The 15,157-nt window shown below is 42.8% G+C and overlaps 1 protein-coding gene across 2 annotated transcripts; it reads right to left on the bottom strand.

Moving 5' to 3' along the window:
• Positions 1 to 409: 409 nt before the first annotated feature.
• On the bottom strand, positions 410 to 4,881 carry LOC123066408 (uncharacterized). 2 transcript variants are annotated; one of them, XM_044489494.1, is made up of 9 exons: positions 4,641 to 4,881; positions 4,360 to 4,554; positions 2,199 to 4,279; positions 1,604 to 2,094; positions 1,443 to 1,527; positions 1,225 to 1,362; positions 1,002 to 1,105; positions 858 to 930; positions 410 to 754 (listed from the first exon to the last, which is right to left on the bottom strand). In XM_044489494.1, the coding sequence occupies exons 2-3, from the start codon at positions 4,534 to 4,536 to the stop codon at positions 3,293 to 3,295; spliced, it is 1,164 nt and encodes a 387-aa protein (XP_044345429.1). In that variant the 5' UTR covers positions 4,537 to 4,554; positions 4,641 to 4,881; the 3' UTR covers positions 410 to 754; positions 858 to 930; positions 1,002 to 1,105; positions 1,225 to 1,362; positions 1,443 to 1,527; positions 1,604 to 2,094; positions 2,199 to 3,292. The 2 variants fall into 2 exon arrangements, with proteins under 2 accessions (XP_044345429.1, XP_044345428.1); XM_044489493.1 differs by having other exon boundaries at positions 1,225 to 1,527.
• Between the last annotated feature and the right edge of the window lie 10,276 nt (positions 4,882 to 15,157).

Genomic DNA, 15,157 nt, shown 5'->3' on the forward strand with positions numbered 1-15,157 from the left:
ATTTCACATAGCAGAAAAAATGAATAATTAACTTAGTGTGACATTTGAGAGATACTTTCAGACAAAAGTTTGTTGTGAGCACCCAAAATAATTTCTTCATATGATTGGGATAAATCTTTGCACTTGATAGTATTTGTTTGTTAGCTATGATACTGAATTTAAGCATGATACAGAATATGTATTATAGCATAAATATAAACACTTTGAAAGACAGCAAGAGGTTTAGCTGTCAGACCAATTTTTGCTGTGAGCAAGAAGAACAAGCATACAAGTTATTTTCTTCATATGATGGGGAACAATCTTTGGACTTAAGAGTACGTTTTAGAAATCTATGATACAGAATTTAAGAATGATAGAGACCGTGAGTGCAATATATACTGTTTGTAGCGGAAATATGAGATACATGAAGTGATTGGAAGACAACAAGAAGTTGTGGTGTCATTTCCATACATACTGGCAATACAAACATTGGTTTTAAAGCAGGGAATAACCATAATACTTTTAAAGTACCATACAAAATGACGATTGCATGGTAAGAACACTGTTCATTACAGATGAAACTACTACATCATATGAAATAACTTGCAGTACATAGCGAATGGTACATAGGTAACAACGGTTGGAGGAATCAGTCTGTTGTTGTCTTCACGGCAGATGCTATCTTCTTAATCTCAGGCCTCCTTGGATTGAGATCATTGAAGCGGTGGTAAACAAGGATATAGCATATTTCCTTCCTGAAGACATCCATTGCCCACTGTAAGAAAGCAAGGAACAGTTAAGAGCGGATGAAGTTGTACATATAAAGTTGTGATTTTATAGAACATTGTGAGAACATTGTTGTGTGTTGAATAGTAAACCTTGTAATTTCCAATGAGCTCTTTGCCATTGTGACATAGAAGTACTTTAATAACCCAGAAACCACAGTCATCGCTGCCATAATAATAATTATTAGTATTTCATTATATTATTGAAGTATATATCAAAAGATGTAGCATGCATACTTGTTTGTTTGTTTTCCAGCATAACAATACTTCTTGGGGAAATCCGTAAATGCGAAAGCACTCTTTTGGAGACAATCATTCAATGATTTTTGGAGATTGCTGGCCTGCAATTTGTTGACAAAGTTCGTGAATAAAAAGTATTTATGTGAGACATCTCAGGTACACTATTAAAAACTATGAGAATTAGGAAATCTGAAATAGAACTAGTAACAGAATGACCTACCATGTTCTCCAACATAACCTTGTGCGGGTCTTCACCTTCTTTGACTTCTAAGTTAGAGTCATAAATTTCAATTGTGTTTTGCGTGAGGTTAATGATGGCCAGAATCCAATGGTTGTCGGATAGTGTAAGCAGAAATAGCTTGAAAAACACTTACATATTTGTTTATTAGTAACATGAACTGACATAAGAAAGTAAAAATGTACATGATGAAAGATTACCTGCTCAACATTTTGAAGTGCCAACTTACTAAGCTTCTTGCACAGATATGCATGGTTGCATTTATTTCCTTTTTAGCAATTTGGTCTAAATCATAATGCAGAGTTGTTAGATAACAAAAATGGAATGAAAATTATGTGTAATAACAGTAAAGAGTGCTTACTATAATAGTCTGATCCAATATAAGCTTGGTCTTTGATCCCCAATCATACATAAGTGCCACGGACAGTAACCACATCATATTTTTGCACATCTTTCCTTTTGGCATTAGACATTGTACTAACTCTCTTTCTGTTACAGAAGCTGGACCTATCCTTATCTTGGTACCACCTGTGTCATTATCGTTGCGTCGTCGTGTCTTACGTAAACCTCGGAACTTGCTATTAGTGACAAGAGTATTGTATAGGTCGTTTAACTTCTTCACCGGGTATTGCTTCTTCTTTACGAGCTCAGATATACCTTCGGCGATCTCCTCTTTCTTCTGATAACGCTATTTTCTCATCTTCATAGAAGGATTTATGCTACCAACATAATCAAAACATTCTCCATCTGGTAATGGCTCAACAAGCTTAGAGATGTGCTTACAATCAATTGTTTTAGGACATGAAGGTTCCTCGGCTATGTGAACTATCTCATAATCTCTGAAGCTGTGTCCTGATATTTGAATATTTACATGTCAGATAATTAATTCTATAGTAAGTCATGTAAAATATAAATACATTATTTAAGTGAGAACATTTCTTGTTGTATTAACTTACTAGGAGTTAAATGAGAAGTATGACAGTCTGAATCTTGCTTGCCCACTTTAGATATATCATCATCTTCGGTGCGCTCAGAACTTACTTCTGGAACTGAATTGTCCGAAGGATGTTCTTGGGATTCATCTTGTTTTTTTTCAGTTATATCCATTTCGGCAACGTTTGCAACCTCTTCTTGTGTAGACTGACAAGATGATGATTCAATGTCTCCTGCAGTGCACTGAGTCTGTATTTCTGCTAATGCAAGAGTTTGTTCTAAGTTTTCACTGAGCACTTCATTGATAGCAAGACTTAGTGATTTGTTGTTATCATTTGCAGGTGCTGGATTCGGTGTCATACATAGAATCATTTCCACACATTTGTCTAGTATTTTTTGATCAGAATCTTGCATTCCTGAGGATTCCTTTGGTGAGGTTTGGCCAATTTGCAAATTGATATCTGATGGTATAGTGCTTACTTTTGGCATATCATCAGGTAACTTTGAATGGTCTATCTGCAAAAACATCCAAACTGGAGGAGCTGTGCTTGGGCTGAACAGAAGTTTCCAAAACAATAGGCTGAGGCTGAATAAGGTTCTGCATATCTTCAATTCTTGAGACTTCCTGGAGCGTAGATGTAGCATTATGTTGAGTAGTATGAATAGTAGCAGCCGCTGGTACACTCATCCTATCATATTCCCTGGTCATCTGACTGACAGACATAATTGATACATCACCTACTATTTGTATGGATAAAGGTGGGGAAGAAATATTTGGAACATCTTTTGAAGTGGAATCAGTATCAGAACTTTCAATATCTTTCGTTGATTGAATATCATTTTTGCGGACATCAAGATTTAACAAATGATCATTCGATTGGTTCTGAATGTCATCTTCAAGTGTCATCTTCTCTGTATGTTGTAGTTGAACAACATCTGAGGCAGGATTGTGTGAGAAACTATGATTCTTTGTAGCTTTCTGTGCATCAGAAACATCTATTTCAGATGAAGATTTTGTTGATTTTGGATCAATGAAGACAATATCTGGAATTACATCAGCAGTTGTTGCGGTAGAAACGGTATTACGTACTTCATGCAAAACATTTTTGGATGAATCCTATTTTGCATGTTGAACACCAAATGCATTACTCTCTGGCTCATCCCCTGGGTTGCCATGTCCAGACACATTAATAGGACTAGTAACAGGTACAAGAGAAGCACTATCCGCTTGACCATCAGTAACAACAAACTTCATGATTGATGAATCTTCACTTGGCATGTTACTTTTCTCAGTTTGAACATGATGTGACTGGACTTGGTGGGCAGCATTGTTTGGAATGATAATTGCAGTTGTGGGAATGATGACTGCAGAGACTAATTCTGGGGGATCTGTAGAAGCACATATATTTGACGATGGTAAAACATTAGCAACAGAAGTCTCTTGTCTTTGTATGGCGGTTGTTGCAGAACATGATTTAGCGTCGGACATGAGATTTTGAAAAGTGCAAATGCTTTCCCCTAATGGATCTTTACAAGCAGCAGGTTCAGCCTCAACAATCTGATCCATGGTAGCCAATTCTTTAGAAGAAGAAGGCTCGTACTGAGTAATGTGAGCAATCATTGGCGAAGCAGAATGGAAGTTGTCATCTTCGACACCTCCAATGTTCACCAAATTGGTTGCTGGTTCTGATTCATGAGTACCAATTTCTACAGTTTGATTCCTCAAGGTTGGAGATGAAGGTTTTCCGGCTGTCAGCTGTGGGATGAGATCAACATGAATGCTAGTTTCGTTAACACGTTGAGCAGACTGGGAAGAAATCATAACAGCTTCATCTAGATTGGAGTGACATGGACTTTGTGTTCCTACAGTTCCTTTGGTCAAAGATGCATTATCACTATGCAGAGAACTTCCTGGATGTGCATCATCAATCATCAGTAACATAGCCTTATGAATCTCTTCCTGTACCAAGGCTGCCATTTCCTTGGTTTTCTTTATTTGAAGCTGTTGAAGTTTGTTTTGAAGATTGTGTTCAAACACAGTTATCAACCTTTGTCGATCGGCTGTGTACTGGTCTTCAAGCATCTTTATCCGTTTGATCAAATTCTGCAAGTTGGACAAATAGTAATTCATGAATATATAAATGAAAAATAATGAACTACTGTAACACAGATTTAAGAAATCACCTCATCTGTAGATTGATGTGACGGGCGCTTTTTAGAAACTTGTACTACTTGTGGAGGAAGTTTATGTTTCTCCTCGCAAGGTACAATACTTATATTTGCTGTTACTGGTGGGGTGGAATGTGTAGAATTTTCTTGATCATCAAGATCATCATTATGGTCTTCCACAGTAGGGAACATTGCTAACTTTTCATCATCCTTCAATAGAATACATGAAGATTCAATTCATAAGTTAAAGGATATTGGTAAAATGAAGAGTATTAATAAGTACATGATTTGTATACCAGTAAGCTCTCAAACAACTTGCAATGGTCTTGTCTCTTCTTTTTTCCAGTATGATCTATTTGTTCAAGTACTGCTGAACCCACAAATTTAATCCTTGGGTAACCCTGAGGTATTTTTGCTAAATGTGATTAAATATGAAGGACACTGTCGGATAACAATACAACAAAGGACTTGATGGTCCACAAAGGATCTGATGTGAGTATCGGTACTTAACCAAGAGAGGAAAGAATGCAAATGCAACGGTTGTGGAATCATCTGAATAATTCGAAGCTCAAATGCAAAGGAATTATGATTCCAAATCGAAGGATCGGAAGCAAACGCTCTGATTAAGAATGGATAAGCTAAATAGACTTAGGGTACAACCGACGGCAATTGATTGGTCGAGAACCAGCTCATGTTCAAAAATGACGTCTGAGCCGGAAGGATGGATTCTAATTGTGATTGACGATTGCGAACAACTGCATCATATTGAATCAACGATCTCATAATGATAGTGCAAAGGATGTCAATGAATAATGCTAGGCATTTGGGATTTAACCATAATGCAGGCAGACAAGAATGTCTAGAGCCATAGGCTGCAGAGGATTCTCGAAAATTAGATAATATTTCGAAGAATTTTGTGAAACAACTGAACAACTAGGGAGAAACAAATCCTCGGTAAGTGTGAGGATTAATTTGTAGGTGTATTCAGGCGACAAGGAACTGCAAGGCATTAGGCACAAAGTATTCTCGGAACAATAGAGAAAACTTCGGGGTATCTTGTAATAACAAGATCAACGGGGGATGAGCGTATGAATGGCAAGTGTAAGTAGTTATCCATAAGGATTTATCGGTGGTCGGGAATAGCAAAAGTGGTGGACACAAAGTCTTGAGAGAATATCGAAGAGTATCTTCAGAATCTTCTAGTGAAGCAGGCCATCATCTGGAATGAAGGGGCTCTCCGGGAGAAAGTATTTACGAGAACCTAGAGTTAGAGTTAGCAAAAATCATTTAATCCGAGTAGAAGAGGGATCAGAATCCCAGAGTATAGGTCGAGGAATAAAAGATCCTAATATCACCCAATGGTGACGTGGGCCCATGGGCCGCACAGCCATGTTAGTAAAAAGTTTTGCAATGTCTAGACTCAACTTCGGCCAAGGAGTGTGGAAGGGGGATTCCTACAGGCAATAGGCTCTGATACCAACTTGTGACGCCCCCGATTCAATCGTACACTAATCATACACGCAAATGTGTACGATCAAGATCAGGGACTCACGGGAAGATATCACAACACAACTCTACAAATAAAATAAGTCATACAAGCATCATAATACAAGCCAGGGGCCTCGAGGGCTCGAATACAAGTGCTCGATCATAGACGAGTCAGCGGAAGCAACAATATCTGAGTATAGACATAAGTTAAACAAGTCTGCCTTAAGAAGGCTAGCACAAACTGGGATACAGATCGAAAGAGGCGCAGGCCTCCTGCCTGGGATCCTCCTAAACTACTCCTGGTCGTCGTCAGCGGCCTGCATGTAGTAGTAGGCATCTCCAGTGTAGTAGGAGTCGTCGTCGACGGTGACGTCTGGCTCCTGGGCTCCAGCATCTGGTTGCGACAACCAGGTAGAATGGAAAGGGGGAAAAGAGGGAGAGAAGCAACCGTGAGTACTCATCCAAAGTACTCGCAAGCAAGGATCTACACTACATATGCATGGGTATATGTGTAAAGAGGCAATATAGGTGGACTGAACTGCAGAATGCCAGAATAAGAGGGGGGTAGCTAGTCCTATCGAGGACTACGCTTCTGGTAGCCTCCATCTTGCAGCATGTAGAAGAGAGTAGACTGAAGTCCTCCAAGTAGCATCGCATAGCATAATCCTACCCGGTGATCCTCCCCTCGTCGCCCTTTTAGAGAGCGATCACCGGGTTGTATCTGGCAATTGGAAGGGTGTGTTTTATTAAGTATCCGGTTCTAGTTGTCATAAGGTCAAGGTACAACTCCAAGTCGTCCTGTTACTGAAGATCACGGCTATTCGAATAGATTAACTTCCCTGCAGGGGTGCACCACATAACCCAACACGCTCGATCCCATTTGGCCAGACACACTTTCCTGGGTCATGCCCGGCCTCGAAAGATCAACACGTCGCAGCCCCACCTAGGCACAACAGAGAGGTCAGCACGCTGGTCTAAACCTAAGTGCACAGGGGTCTTAGCACACCTGCACGTTGCGTACACGGCCGGAAGCAGAACTAGCCCCCTTAATACAAGAGCAGGCTTACGTTCCAATCCGGCGCGCGCCGCTCAGTTGCTGACATCACGAAGGCTTTGGCTGATACCTCGACGCCGAGTGCCCATAACTGTTCCCGCGTAGTTGGTTAGTGCGTATAGGCCAATAGCCAGACTCAGATCAAATACCAAGATCTCGTTAAGCGTGTTAAGTATCCGCGAATGCCGAACAGGGCCAAGCCCATCTGTCTCCTAGGTGGTCTCAACCTGCACAGTCGCTCCACCACAAAGTAACAGTCGGAGGCCGTCGGGAACCCAGGCCCACCTCTACCGGGATGGAGCCACCTGTCCTTCCAGCCCCCACATCAGAATCACGTGCGGGTACTCAACGAGTTGACCCGACTTTAGTCACCATCTGTATAGTGTGTGTATATATATACTATATACCCGTGATCACCTCCCAAGTGATCACGGCCCAATAGTATAGCAAGGCAGACTAACAAGAGTGTAGGGCCAATGATGATAAACTAGCATCCTATACTAAGCATTTAGGATTGCGGGTAAGGTATCAATGACTGTAGCAACAATGACAGGCCATGCAACAGAACAGGAGTAACTGAACAGTAACAAGCTACACTACTCTAATGCAAGCAGTATAGAGAAGAATAGGCGATATCTGGTGATCAAGGGGGGGGCTTGCCTGGTTGCTCTCGCAAGGAGGGGTCATCAACTCCGTAGTCGAACTGGGGTCGCCGGCAGTCTTGGGGTCTACCGGAAAGAAGTAACGGAGGGGGAACACAATAAATAATGGAGCAATCAAAGCATCACAAAGCGTAACATGGCAATAAGCCGGTGCTAGGTGTGCCCTAACGCGGCAGTAGGTGGTACTGGCGAAAGGGGGAAACATCCGGGAAAGTATCCCCGATGTTTTGCGTTTTTGGACAGATGAACCGGAGGGGGAAAGTTGCGTGTTTGCTATGCTAGGGATGTGTGGCGGACGAACGGGCTGCGTATCCGGATTCGTCTCGTCGTTCTGAGCAACTTTCATGTACAAAGTATTTTCATCCGAGCTACAATTTATTTTCTATTAATTTTTAAAGTTTTAAATCATTTTTAGAATTTATTTAGTTAATTTAATTCAACATTCCAGAATAGTGCATGCTGACATCAGCACGACGTCAGCATGATGTCAGCAGTCAACAGGGGGTTGACTGGGTCAAACTGACGTGTGGGTCTCGTCTATCATTAGCTCTTAACTAATTAACAGTTAAGCAGCTTAATTAGTAGGCTAATTAAGTTAGGTTTGTTAACCTAGATTAATTAAGTTAATTAGTTCATTAATTAATTAATATTTTTATTTATGTATTTATTTATTTAAAACATTTTTCTTTTGGTGTGGGGACCGACCGCCAGTGACTTTGAGAGCCTTAACGGGCGCTGGGCGCTAGCGGTAACGGGCGCTGGGCGCCCAACTGGGGCGAGCCCGGGCACTGTCTCGGGCGAGGCCATCGGCGTGGCTGGGCGTAGTTGGCCGGAAGCGAGCAGCTATGGGCACGGCCCCACGCGAGCGAGCACGTGGGTGCACGGGTGGCCGCGGGCATAGCGCGTGTAAGCGCGGCCTACGGACGCAGGCGGGACAAGGCCGCGGTGAGCGCGACGAGCGCGAGCGCTCGCGGGCGTGGGCAGAGGCAAGGACGCCGAGTAGGGCCATGATGAGCGCGACGCGTTCAGTACGTGGGGAGAGGGAGCACGGGGCGGTGCTCACGTTCGATGCAAGGAAGGGGCGGCGTGGCTCGATGGCGTCCGGCGGGGAGGAGGATGGGGACGAGCGACGGCGGGGAGGAGATCCGATGAGGAAGCGGTCCGGCGAGGCGGCTTCGGGCGACGGCGAGGTTCAGTGGCATCGGGGCATCAAAGTCGGCGAGGTAGCTCTGGTTAGCGGCGAGGCGCGGTCGGAGGGCATCGGGGTGCCAGGCTCGGGTGCCAGCGTGGATGACGATGGGGCGGGGGGGCTGCTCCAACGCTGCTGGAGGAGGCCAAGCAGGGGAGGCGGCGGCGCCATGGCCCTCTGCCGAGTAGAGGATGGCGCGAGGAGCTCTTCTCCTCAGCACGATGTGTGCGTGTGTGTGTGTGTGTGTGCGGCGCGAGTTGGGGAATGAGGGAGAGATGGGGATCGATCTAGGGTTTGCCACGGTGGGGGGTTAAGCAGGGGTGAGGGGTCGGTTGGGGCAGTGGGCTGGCCGGCTGGGCTCTTGCCCAGTTGGTTGAGCCGAATGGGCCAAGAGGCCCAATGGGGGAGGGGCCTTTGTTGTTGTTTTTATTATATTATTATTTTCCTTTTCTTAATTTTCTTTTATTGCTTTTATTTCTTGTTTCATCCCATTTTAGTTTTAGTAAAATATAAGAGCTGGCCCTCAAATCACAGCACAATATATCCTACCACCAAAAACTAGTTTGGGGTAAATATCATTTCATATTTCTTTTGTATTAATAAAAAGGTCATTAAATAATGTTTTCAGCCACTGTTTGAGGTTGTTTAAGGCACTTATCAAATTTCAATAATGTTGTTTACAATTTTATCATAGCCTCTGATTTATCTACTATTTATTGAACATTTTAGTTTTAATATTTGAAAACTTTTATTGTTTGCTTGATTTTGAATTTTGAATTATAATCGGTTTCAAACTAACATGAGATTAGCAACAGTAATCGAGGTGACGTGGCATCATTAGCAAAGGTTTACTGTAGCTTGATTATCCGGGCGTCACAATTCTCCTCCACTACAAGAAATCTCGTCCCGAGATTTAAGCGGTGGAGTAAGGGTGGGAGGTGCTGGTAGCGAAAACTTAACGAGTCTTCTCGATCTTGGCTGCCCTTTTCGAAGAGGTTGATCCCTTTCGTTGATGTCTTCATTTATCTGCTTCAAATCACCATGATCAAAGCGTCATCCTTTCTTCGGGATCTCCATCGTCCTACGAACGCGAACAAGGGGAAAAACTCCAAAAGAACGCATCTCCACAAAGTTGGGCATCTGACGGTGAACTCAATGGGAAATACACAAGGTACCCCACGAGTTATATTTCAGTGAATTCGCTGAGTGCAATATACGATGGTACCAAAGTTTCAAATAGGTAGGCAATCATTCGATGTCTAGACAAAATCTAGAATGGGGGTTTGAACAACGAGAATAACATGGTGTTTGATTCCAGGATGAATAATGGTATAGCAATTAGCTCGTGAATCACACACGAAGCCAGGTGCAAAGGATACATTAGAATCCGGGTTGTAAAGAAGAGTCAGGTTTCGATCCAGTGGACCTGTGTGTTATGGGTCCACCATGTGGGTTGAAAGTAGGAAGGGTGGTGACATCTTGCACAGCCGCGTCAGGGAGGCATGTCAGTGAACAGCTTGTCAACTATGCCGGCAACAAAGTCGGTACCAAGGACGGGGAACGAAGAGAGCAATTTTCCCGCTCATTGAATGAGGCAGACCAATAGGCACGGTTCTCGTCCATCGGTGGCTACCAGAATGTCATCAACAGTAGCAACAGGGTCTTGTTGACAGAATTGTACAACGAGGTGTTTACATAAGCAGGAGAATATTATTGCTTAGATCATATAGATCACAAGAAAGGTTATACCAAATAATGGAAAGGAAAATGTGTTAAAACACATATTTCAGGGGTATTTCCTTCCCAAGGACAAACAGAGTATGATATCCGTGACAGGATATAATGTAGAAAACCCTCTAGGTTGGAGGAGAGAAATTTTCATGACACTATTGATATAACGGTGTTTGGATAATTGAGCAAGAAACAATTAGCATTGGGATAAGTGTTCTTGTTGAAAATCGGAGTACCGCAGGCATGCTTCGAGATAGCATTGACATGGTCTTCAAGCAAAGGTCGGACTTGCATACAAAAAGGATTCGTCAGGAACAACATATAGGATAAGTCTTTCAATTTCCTCCAGGAAGAATGGTTATCCTTGCAAAAGATATTATAATGATAGGTCCTCCAGCCAGGGGTGCTAGGCATGACATCATATTACCGGGTCATCAAGGGACGAACAACATAACTCCTGGAAAGTTGTCCCAACCATCATATCTGACCGAGGTTCAGATCCGATTGGTGTCAGGATATCTCAGACTCATGATGCCTGAGAATGAAGGGTGCAACTCAATTTGATGTGATGGAGTTGCAAGATTTTCGGGAAATAAACTATGGAAGCAAGGTCTAAATCATGAGTTCATCATTAAACCAAGGAGAGGGTGAGGAGGTGGCTGATGAACTCAGCGACAATTCATTGGGATTTCCAAAAGATGGATTTCCACAATTAGGTGAACAAGGAGATAACATTTTTTAGATCAAATAATATAATGAGGTATGCTCGAGGAAAACATACACAATTAAACATTGGTTGAAAGGTGCGCCCGAAATATGGGTTGGGTTGCACGACCAATGTCAGAATGGTGATTCAATAATGAATAGTCCAAGAATGAATAGCTGACCATTAACTTCAAAGCAATAGGGTTGCTAGAAGGGCAGAATTCAAACAACACCGTTCACTTGTTGGTACACCGGTTGGAATCAACACGAGGACCAAGAAAGAATGGTGATGGTGGGAAGCATCACTGTATCACAAATTCTTAAGAGGTGGTGTAATTCTCACAACATTGATGACATAAGAGATGGTAATGTTCCGAGTAAAGAAGAACAATTGCTGGATGGCAGGGAACTCAAGGTACAACACCAAACATGAACAAGCTGTGTTGGTGGGAAGGCAATAAAGTGGTCGATGATAATAAAATTCATCGAGGGCAAGGATGGTATTTCTCATCATGAATTCAATTGATATCCTAGAAGAGCTCAAAATGTTGATGATGATCACGACATAATTGTTGAGAGATTTCATGAAGGTGTAACCGATCGGCGATGACATCAAGTCAAAGGAATGATGAAGCGAAAGGTTAGTGGAGCCACGGGTACGTCACAAACTCCAAACCAAGTTTGCTGTTCAAGGCGAAATGACATGATGACGAAAATTGACGTAAGCTTAGCTCATCGTCGATAATTGTGCTTCGAGAAGAAGGACCAGGTAGCACAGTTAAAATCAACATGAATAGATATAGCAGAGTAGGCTAGGAATGACATGATCGGGTACAAACTCGTACTTAAAGAAGATTACTGAAGAGTTGTTGAACCGTAGTGCGGACTCGGCTCAGTTATCGGTGTCTTTGAGTGTTTAATAACTCAGAGCCCGTGAAAAATTGGAAACTGTGAGAATGTAGTACTTGATGAAGAACACATAAGAGGTTATGCAGTTCCATGATAATCTCGAGATACCAGGGGGTAATACTCGACGACAGATCAAAATAGAGATTGGACTGGGGTATTGCTCTGCACAAGACAAGTGCTTAAACATGCACGAGAAATGGTAAGTAAAGGAGAACGTGGTCGGGACCACGATTGCAAAAAGGCATGATCCCAGATATAAGATGAACTAATACCAAGGGAATAACTAATGTAAGAGAAGCTTTAATGATAAGATCTACATCGTGTCCATGGGCATGAACACAAAGTTCAAGGTCGACTCCCACTTCTTCAATGCATAACCTTTCATTCGCTGCTCTATTAAAGTGATTTGAGTGCGAAGACCTACTTGGTGAATTACCAGAGGAGTATGAACCTTGAAAAACTTTCGGGTTCACACCGATTAAGAAAGGCATAGGTTCAACCCATCGGGGCATCTTAGAAACATATACCACAAGCTTCGAGAGTAATTATCACCAGCTCGAAAGCAGAGCATGGTTGGCCAATTCAGAGTATAGGATTTACCAATGGTATTATGTATCAGAGAAATAACTCACAAGGTGATTAAATATGAAGGACACTGTCGGATAACAATACAACAAAGGACTTGATGGTCCACAAAGGATCTGATGTGAGTATCGGTACTTAACCAGAAGAGGAAAGAATGCAAATGCAACGGTTGCGGAATCATCTGAATAATTCGAAGCTCAAATGCAAAGGAATTATGATTCCAAATCGAAGGATCGGAAGCAAACGCTCTGATTAAGAATGGATAAGCTAAATAGACTTAGGGGTACAACCGACGGCAATTGATTGGTCGAGAACCAGCTCATGTTCAAAAATGACGTCTGAGCCGGAAGGATGGATTCTAATTGTGATTGACGATTGCGAACAACTGCATCATAGTGAATCAACGGTCTCATAATGATAGTGCAAAGGATGTCAATGAATAATGCTAGGCATTTGGGATTTAACCATAATGCAGGCAGGCAAGAATTTCTAGAGCCATAGGCTGCAGAGGATTCTCGAAAATTAGATAATATTTCGAAGAATTTTGTGAAACAACTGAAAAACTAGGGAGAAACAAATCCTCGGTAAGTGTGAGGATTAATTTGTAGGTGTATTCAGGCGACAAGGAACTGCATGGCATTAGGCACAAAGTATTCTCGGAACAATAGAGAAAACTTCGGGGTATCTTGTAATAACAAGATCAACGTGGGATGAGCATATGAATGGCAAGTGTAAGTAGTTATCCATAAGGATTTATCGGTGGTCGGGAATAGCAAAAGTGGTGGACACAAAGTCTTGAGAGAATATCGTAGAGTATCTTCGGAATCTTCTAGTGAAGCAGGCCATCATCTGGAATGAAGGGGCTCTCCGGGAGAAAGTATTTACGAGAACCTAGAGTTAGAGTTAGCAAAAATCATTTAACCCGAGTAGAAGAGAGATCGGAATCCCAGAGTATAGGTCGAGGAATAAAAGATCCTAATATCACCCAATGGCAATGTGGGCCCATGGGCCGCACAGCCATGTTAGTAAAAAGTTTTGCAATGTCTAGACTCAACTTCGGCCAAGGAGTGTGGAAGGGGGATTCCTACAGGCAGTCGGCTCTGATACCAACTTGTGACGCCTCCGATTCAATTGTACACTAATCATACACGCAAACGTGTACGATCAAGATCAGGGCCTCACGGGAAGATATCACAACACAACTCTACAAATAAAATAAGTCATACAAGCATCATAATACAAGCCAGGGGCCTCGAGGGCTCGAATACAAGTGCTCGATCATAGATGAGTCAACGGAAGCAACAATATCTGAGTACAAACATAAGTTAAACAAGTCTGCCTTAAGAAGGCTAGCACAAACTAGGATACAGATCGAAAGAGGCGCAGGCCTCCTGCCTGGGATCCTCCTAAACTACTCCTGGTCGTCGTCAGCGGCCTGCACATAGTAGTAGGCACCTCCAGTGTAGTAGGAGTCGTCGTCGACGGAGACGTCTGGCTCCTGGGCTCCAGCATCTGGTTGCGACAACCTGGTAGAATGGAAAGGGGGAAAAGAGAGAGAGAAGCAACCGTGAGTACTCATCCAAAGTACTCGCAAGCAAGGATCTACACTACATATGCATGGGTATATGTGTAAAGAGGCAATATCGGTGGACTGAATAGCAGAATGCCAGAATAAGAGGGGGGTAGCTAGTCCTATCAAAGACTACGCTTCTGGCAGCCTCCGTCTTGCAGCATGTAGAAGAGAGTAGACTGAAGTCCTCCAAGTAGCATCGCATAGCATAATCCTACCCGGCGATCCTCCCCTCGTCGCCCTGTTAGAGAGCGATCACCGGGTTGTATCTGCCACTTGGAAGGGTGTGTTTTATTAAGTATCCGGTTCTAGTTGTCATAAGGTTAAGGTACAACTCCAAGTCGTCCTATTACCGAAGATCACGGCTATTCGAATAGATTAACTTCCCTGCAGGGGTGCACCACATAACCCAATACGCTCGATCCCATTTGGCCGGACACACTTTCCTGCGTCATGCCCGGCCTCGGAAGATCAACACGTCGCGGCCCCACCTAGGCACAACAGAGAGGTCAGCACGCCGGTCTAAACCTAAGCGCACATGGGGTCTGGGCCCATCGCCCTTAGCACACCTGCACATTGCGTACGCGGCCGGAAGCAGAACTAGCCCCCTTAATACAAGAGCAGGCTTACTGTGACGCCCGGGTATTTAAGCTACAGTGAACCTCTGCTAATGATGCCACGCCACCTTTATTATTGTTACTAATCTCGCGTTAGTTCGAAACTGGTTCGAATTCAAAATTCAAAATTTAGCAAACAATAAAGGTTTTCAAACATTGAAACAAAATTGTTCGGAGTGTGCAGTTAAATGCCTAGGTAATTATAGTGCAGAAAACACCTTTTTAGAAAGTGCCTAAATACATTAAAATGAAATAAAACAAAAAAGAAAATAAATAAAAAGAAAGGAAAAGAACCAAAAAAAC

The sequence above is a fragment of the Triticum aestivum genome, chromosome 3B (assembly GCF_018294505.1).
Source record: "Triticum aestivum cultivar Chinese Spring chromosome 3B, IWGSC CS RefSeq v2.1, whole genome shotgun sequence".
Classification (NCBI taxonomy): domain Eukaryota; kingdom Viridiplantae; phylum Streptophyta; class Magnoliopsida; order Poales; family Poaceae; genus Triticum; species Triticum aestivum.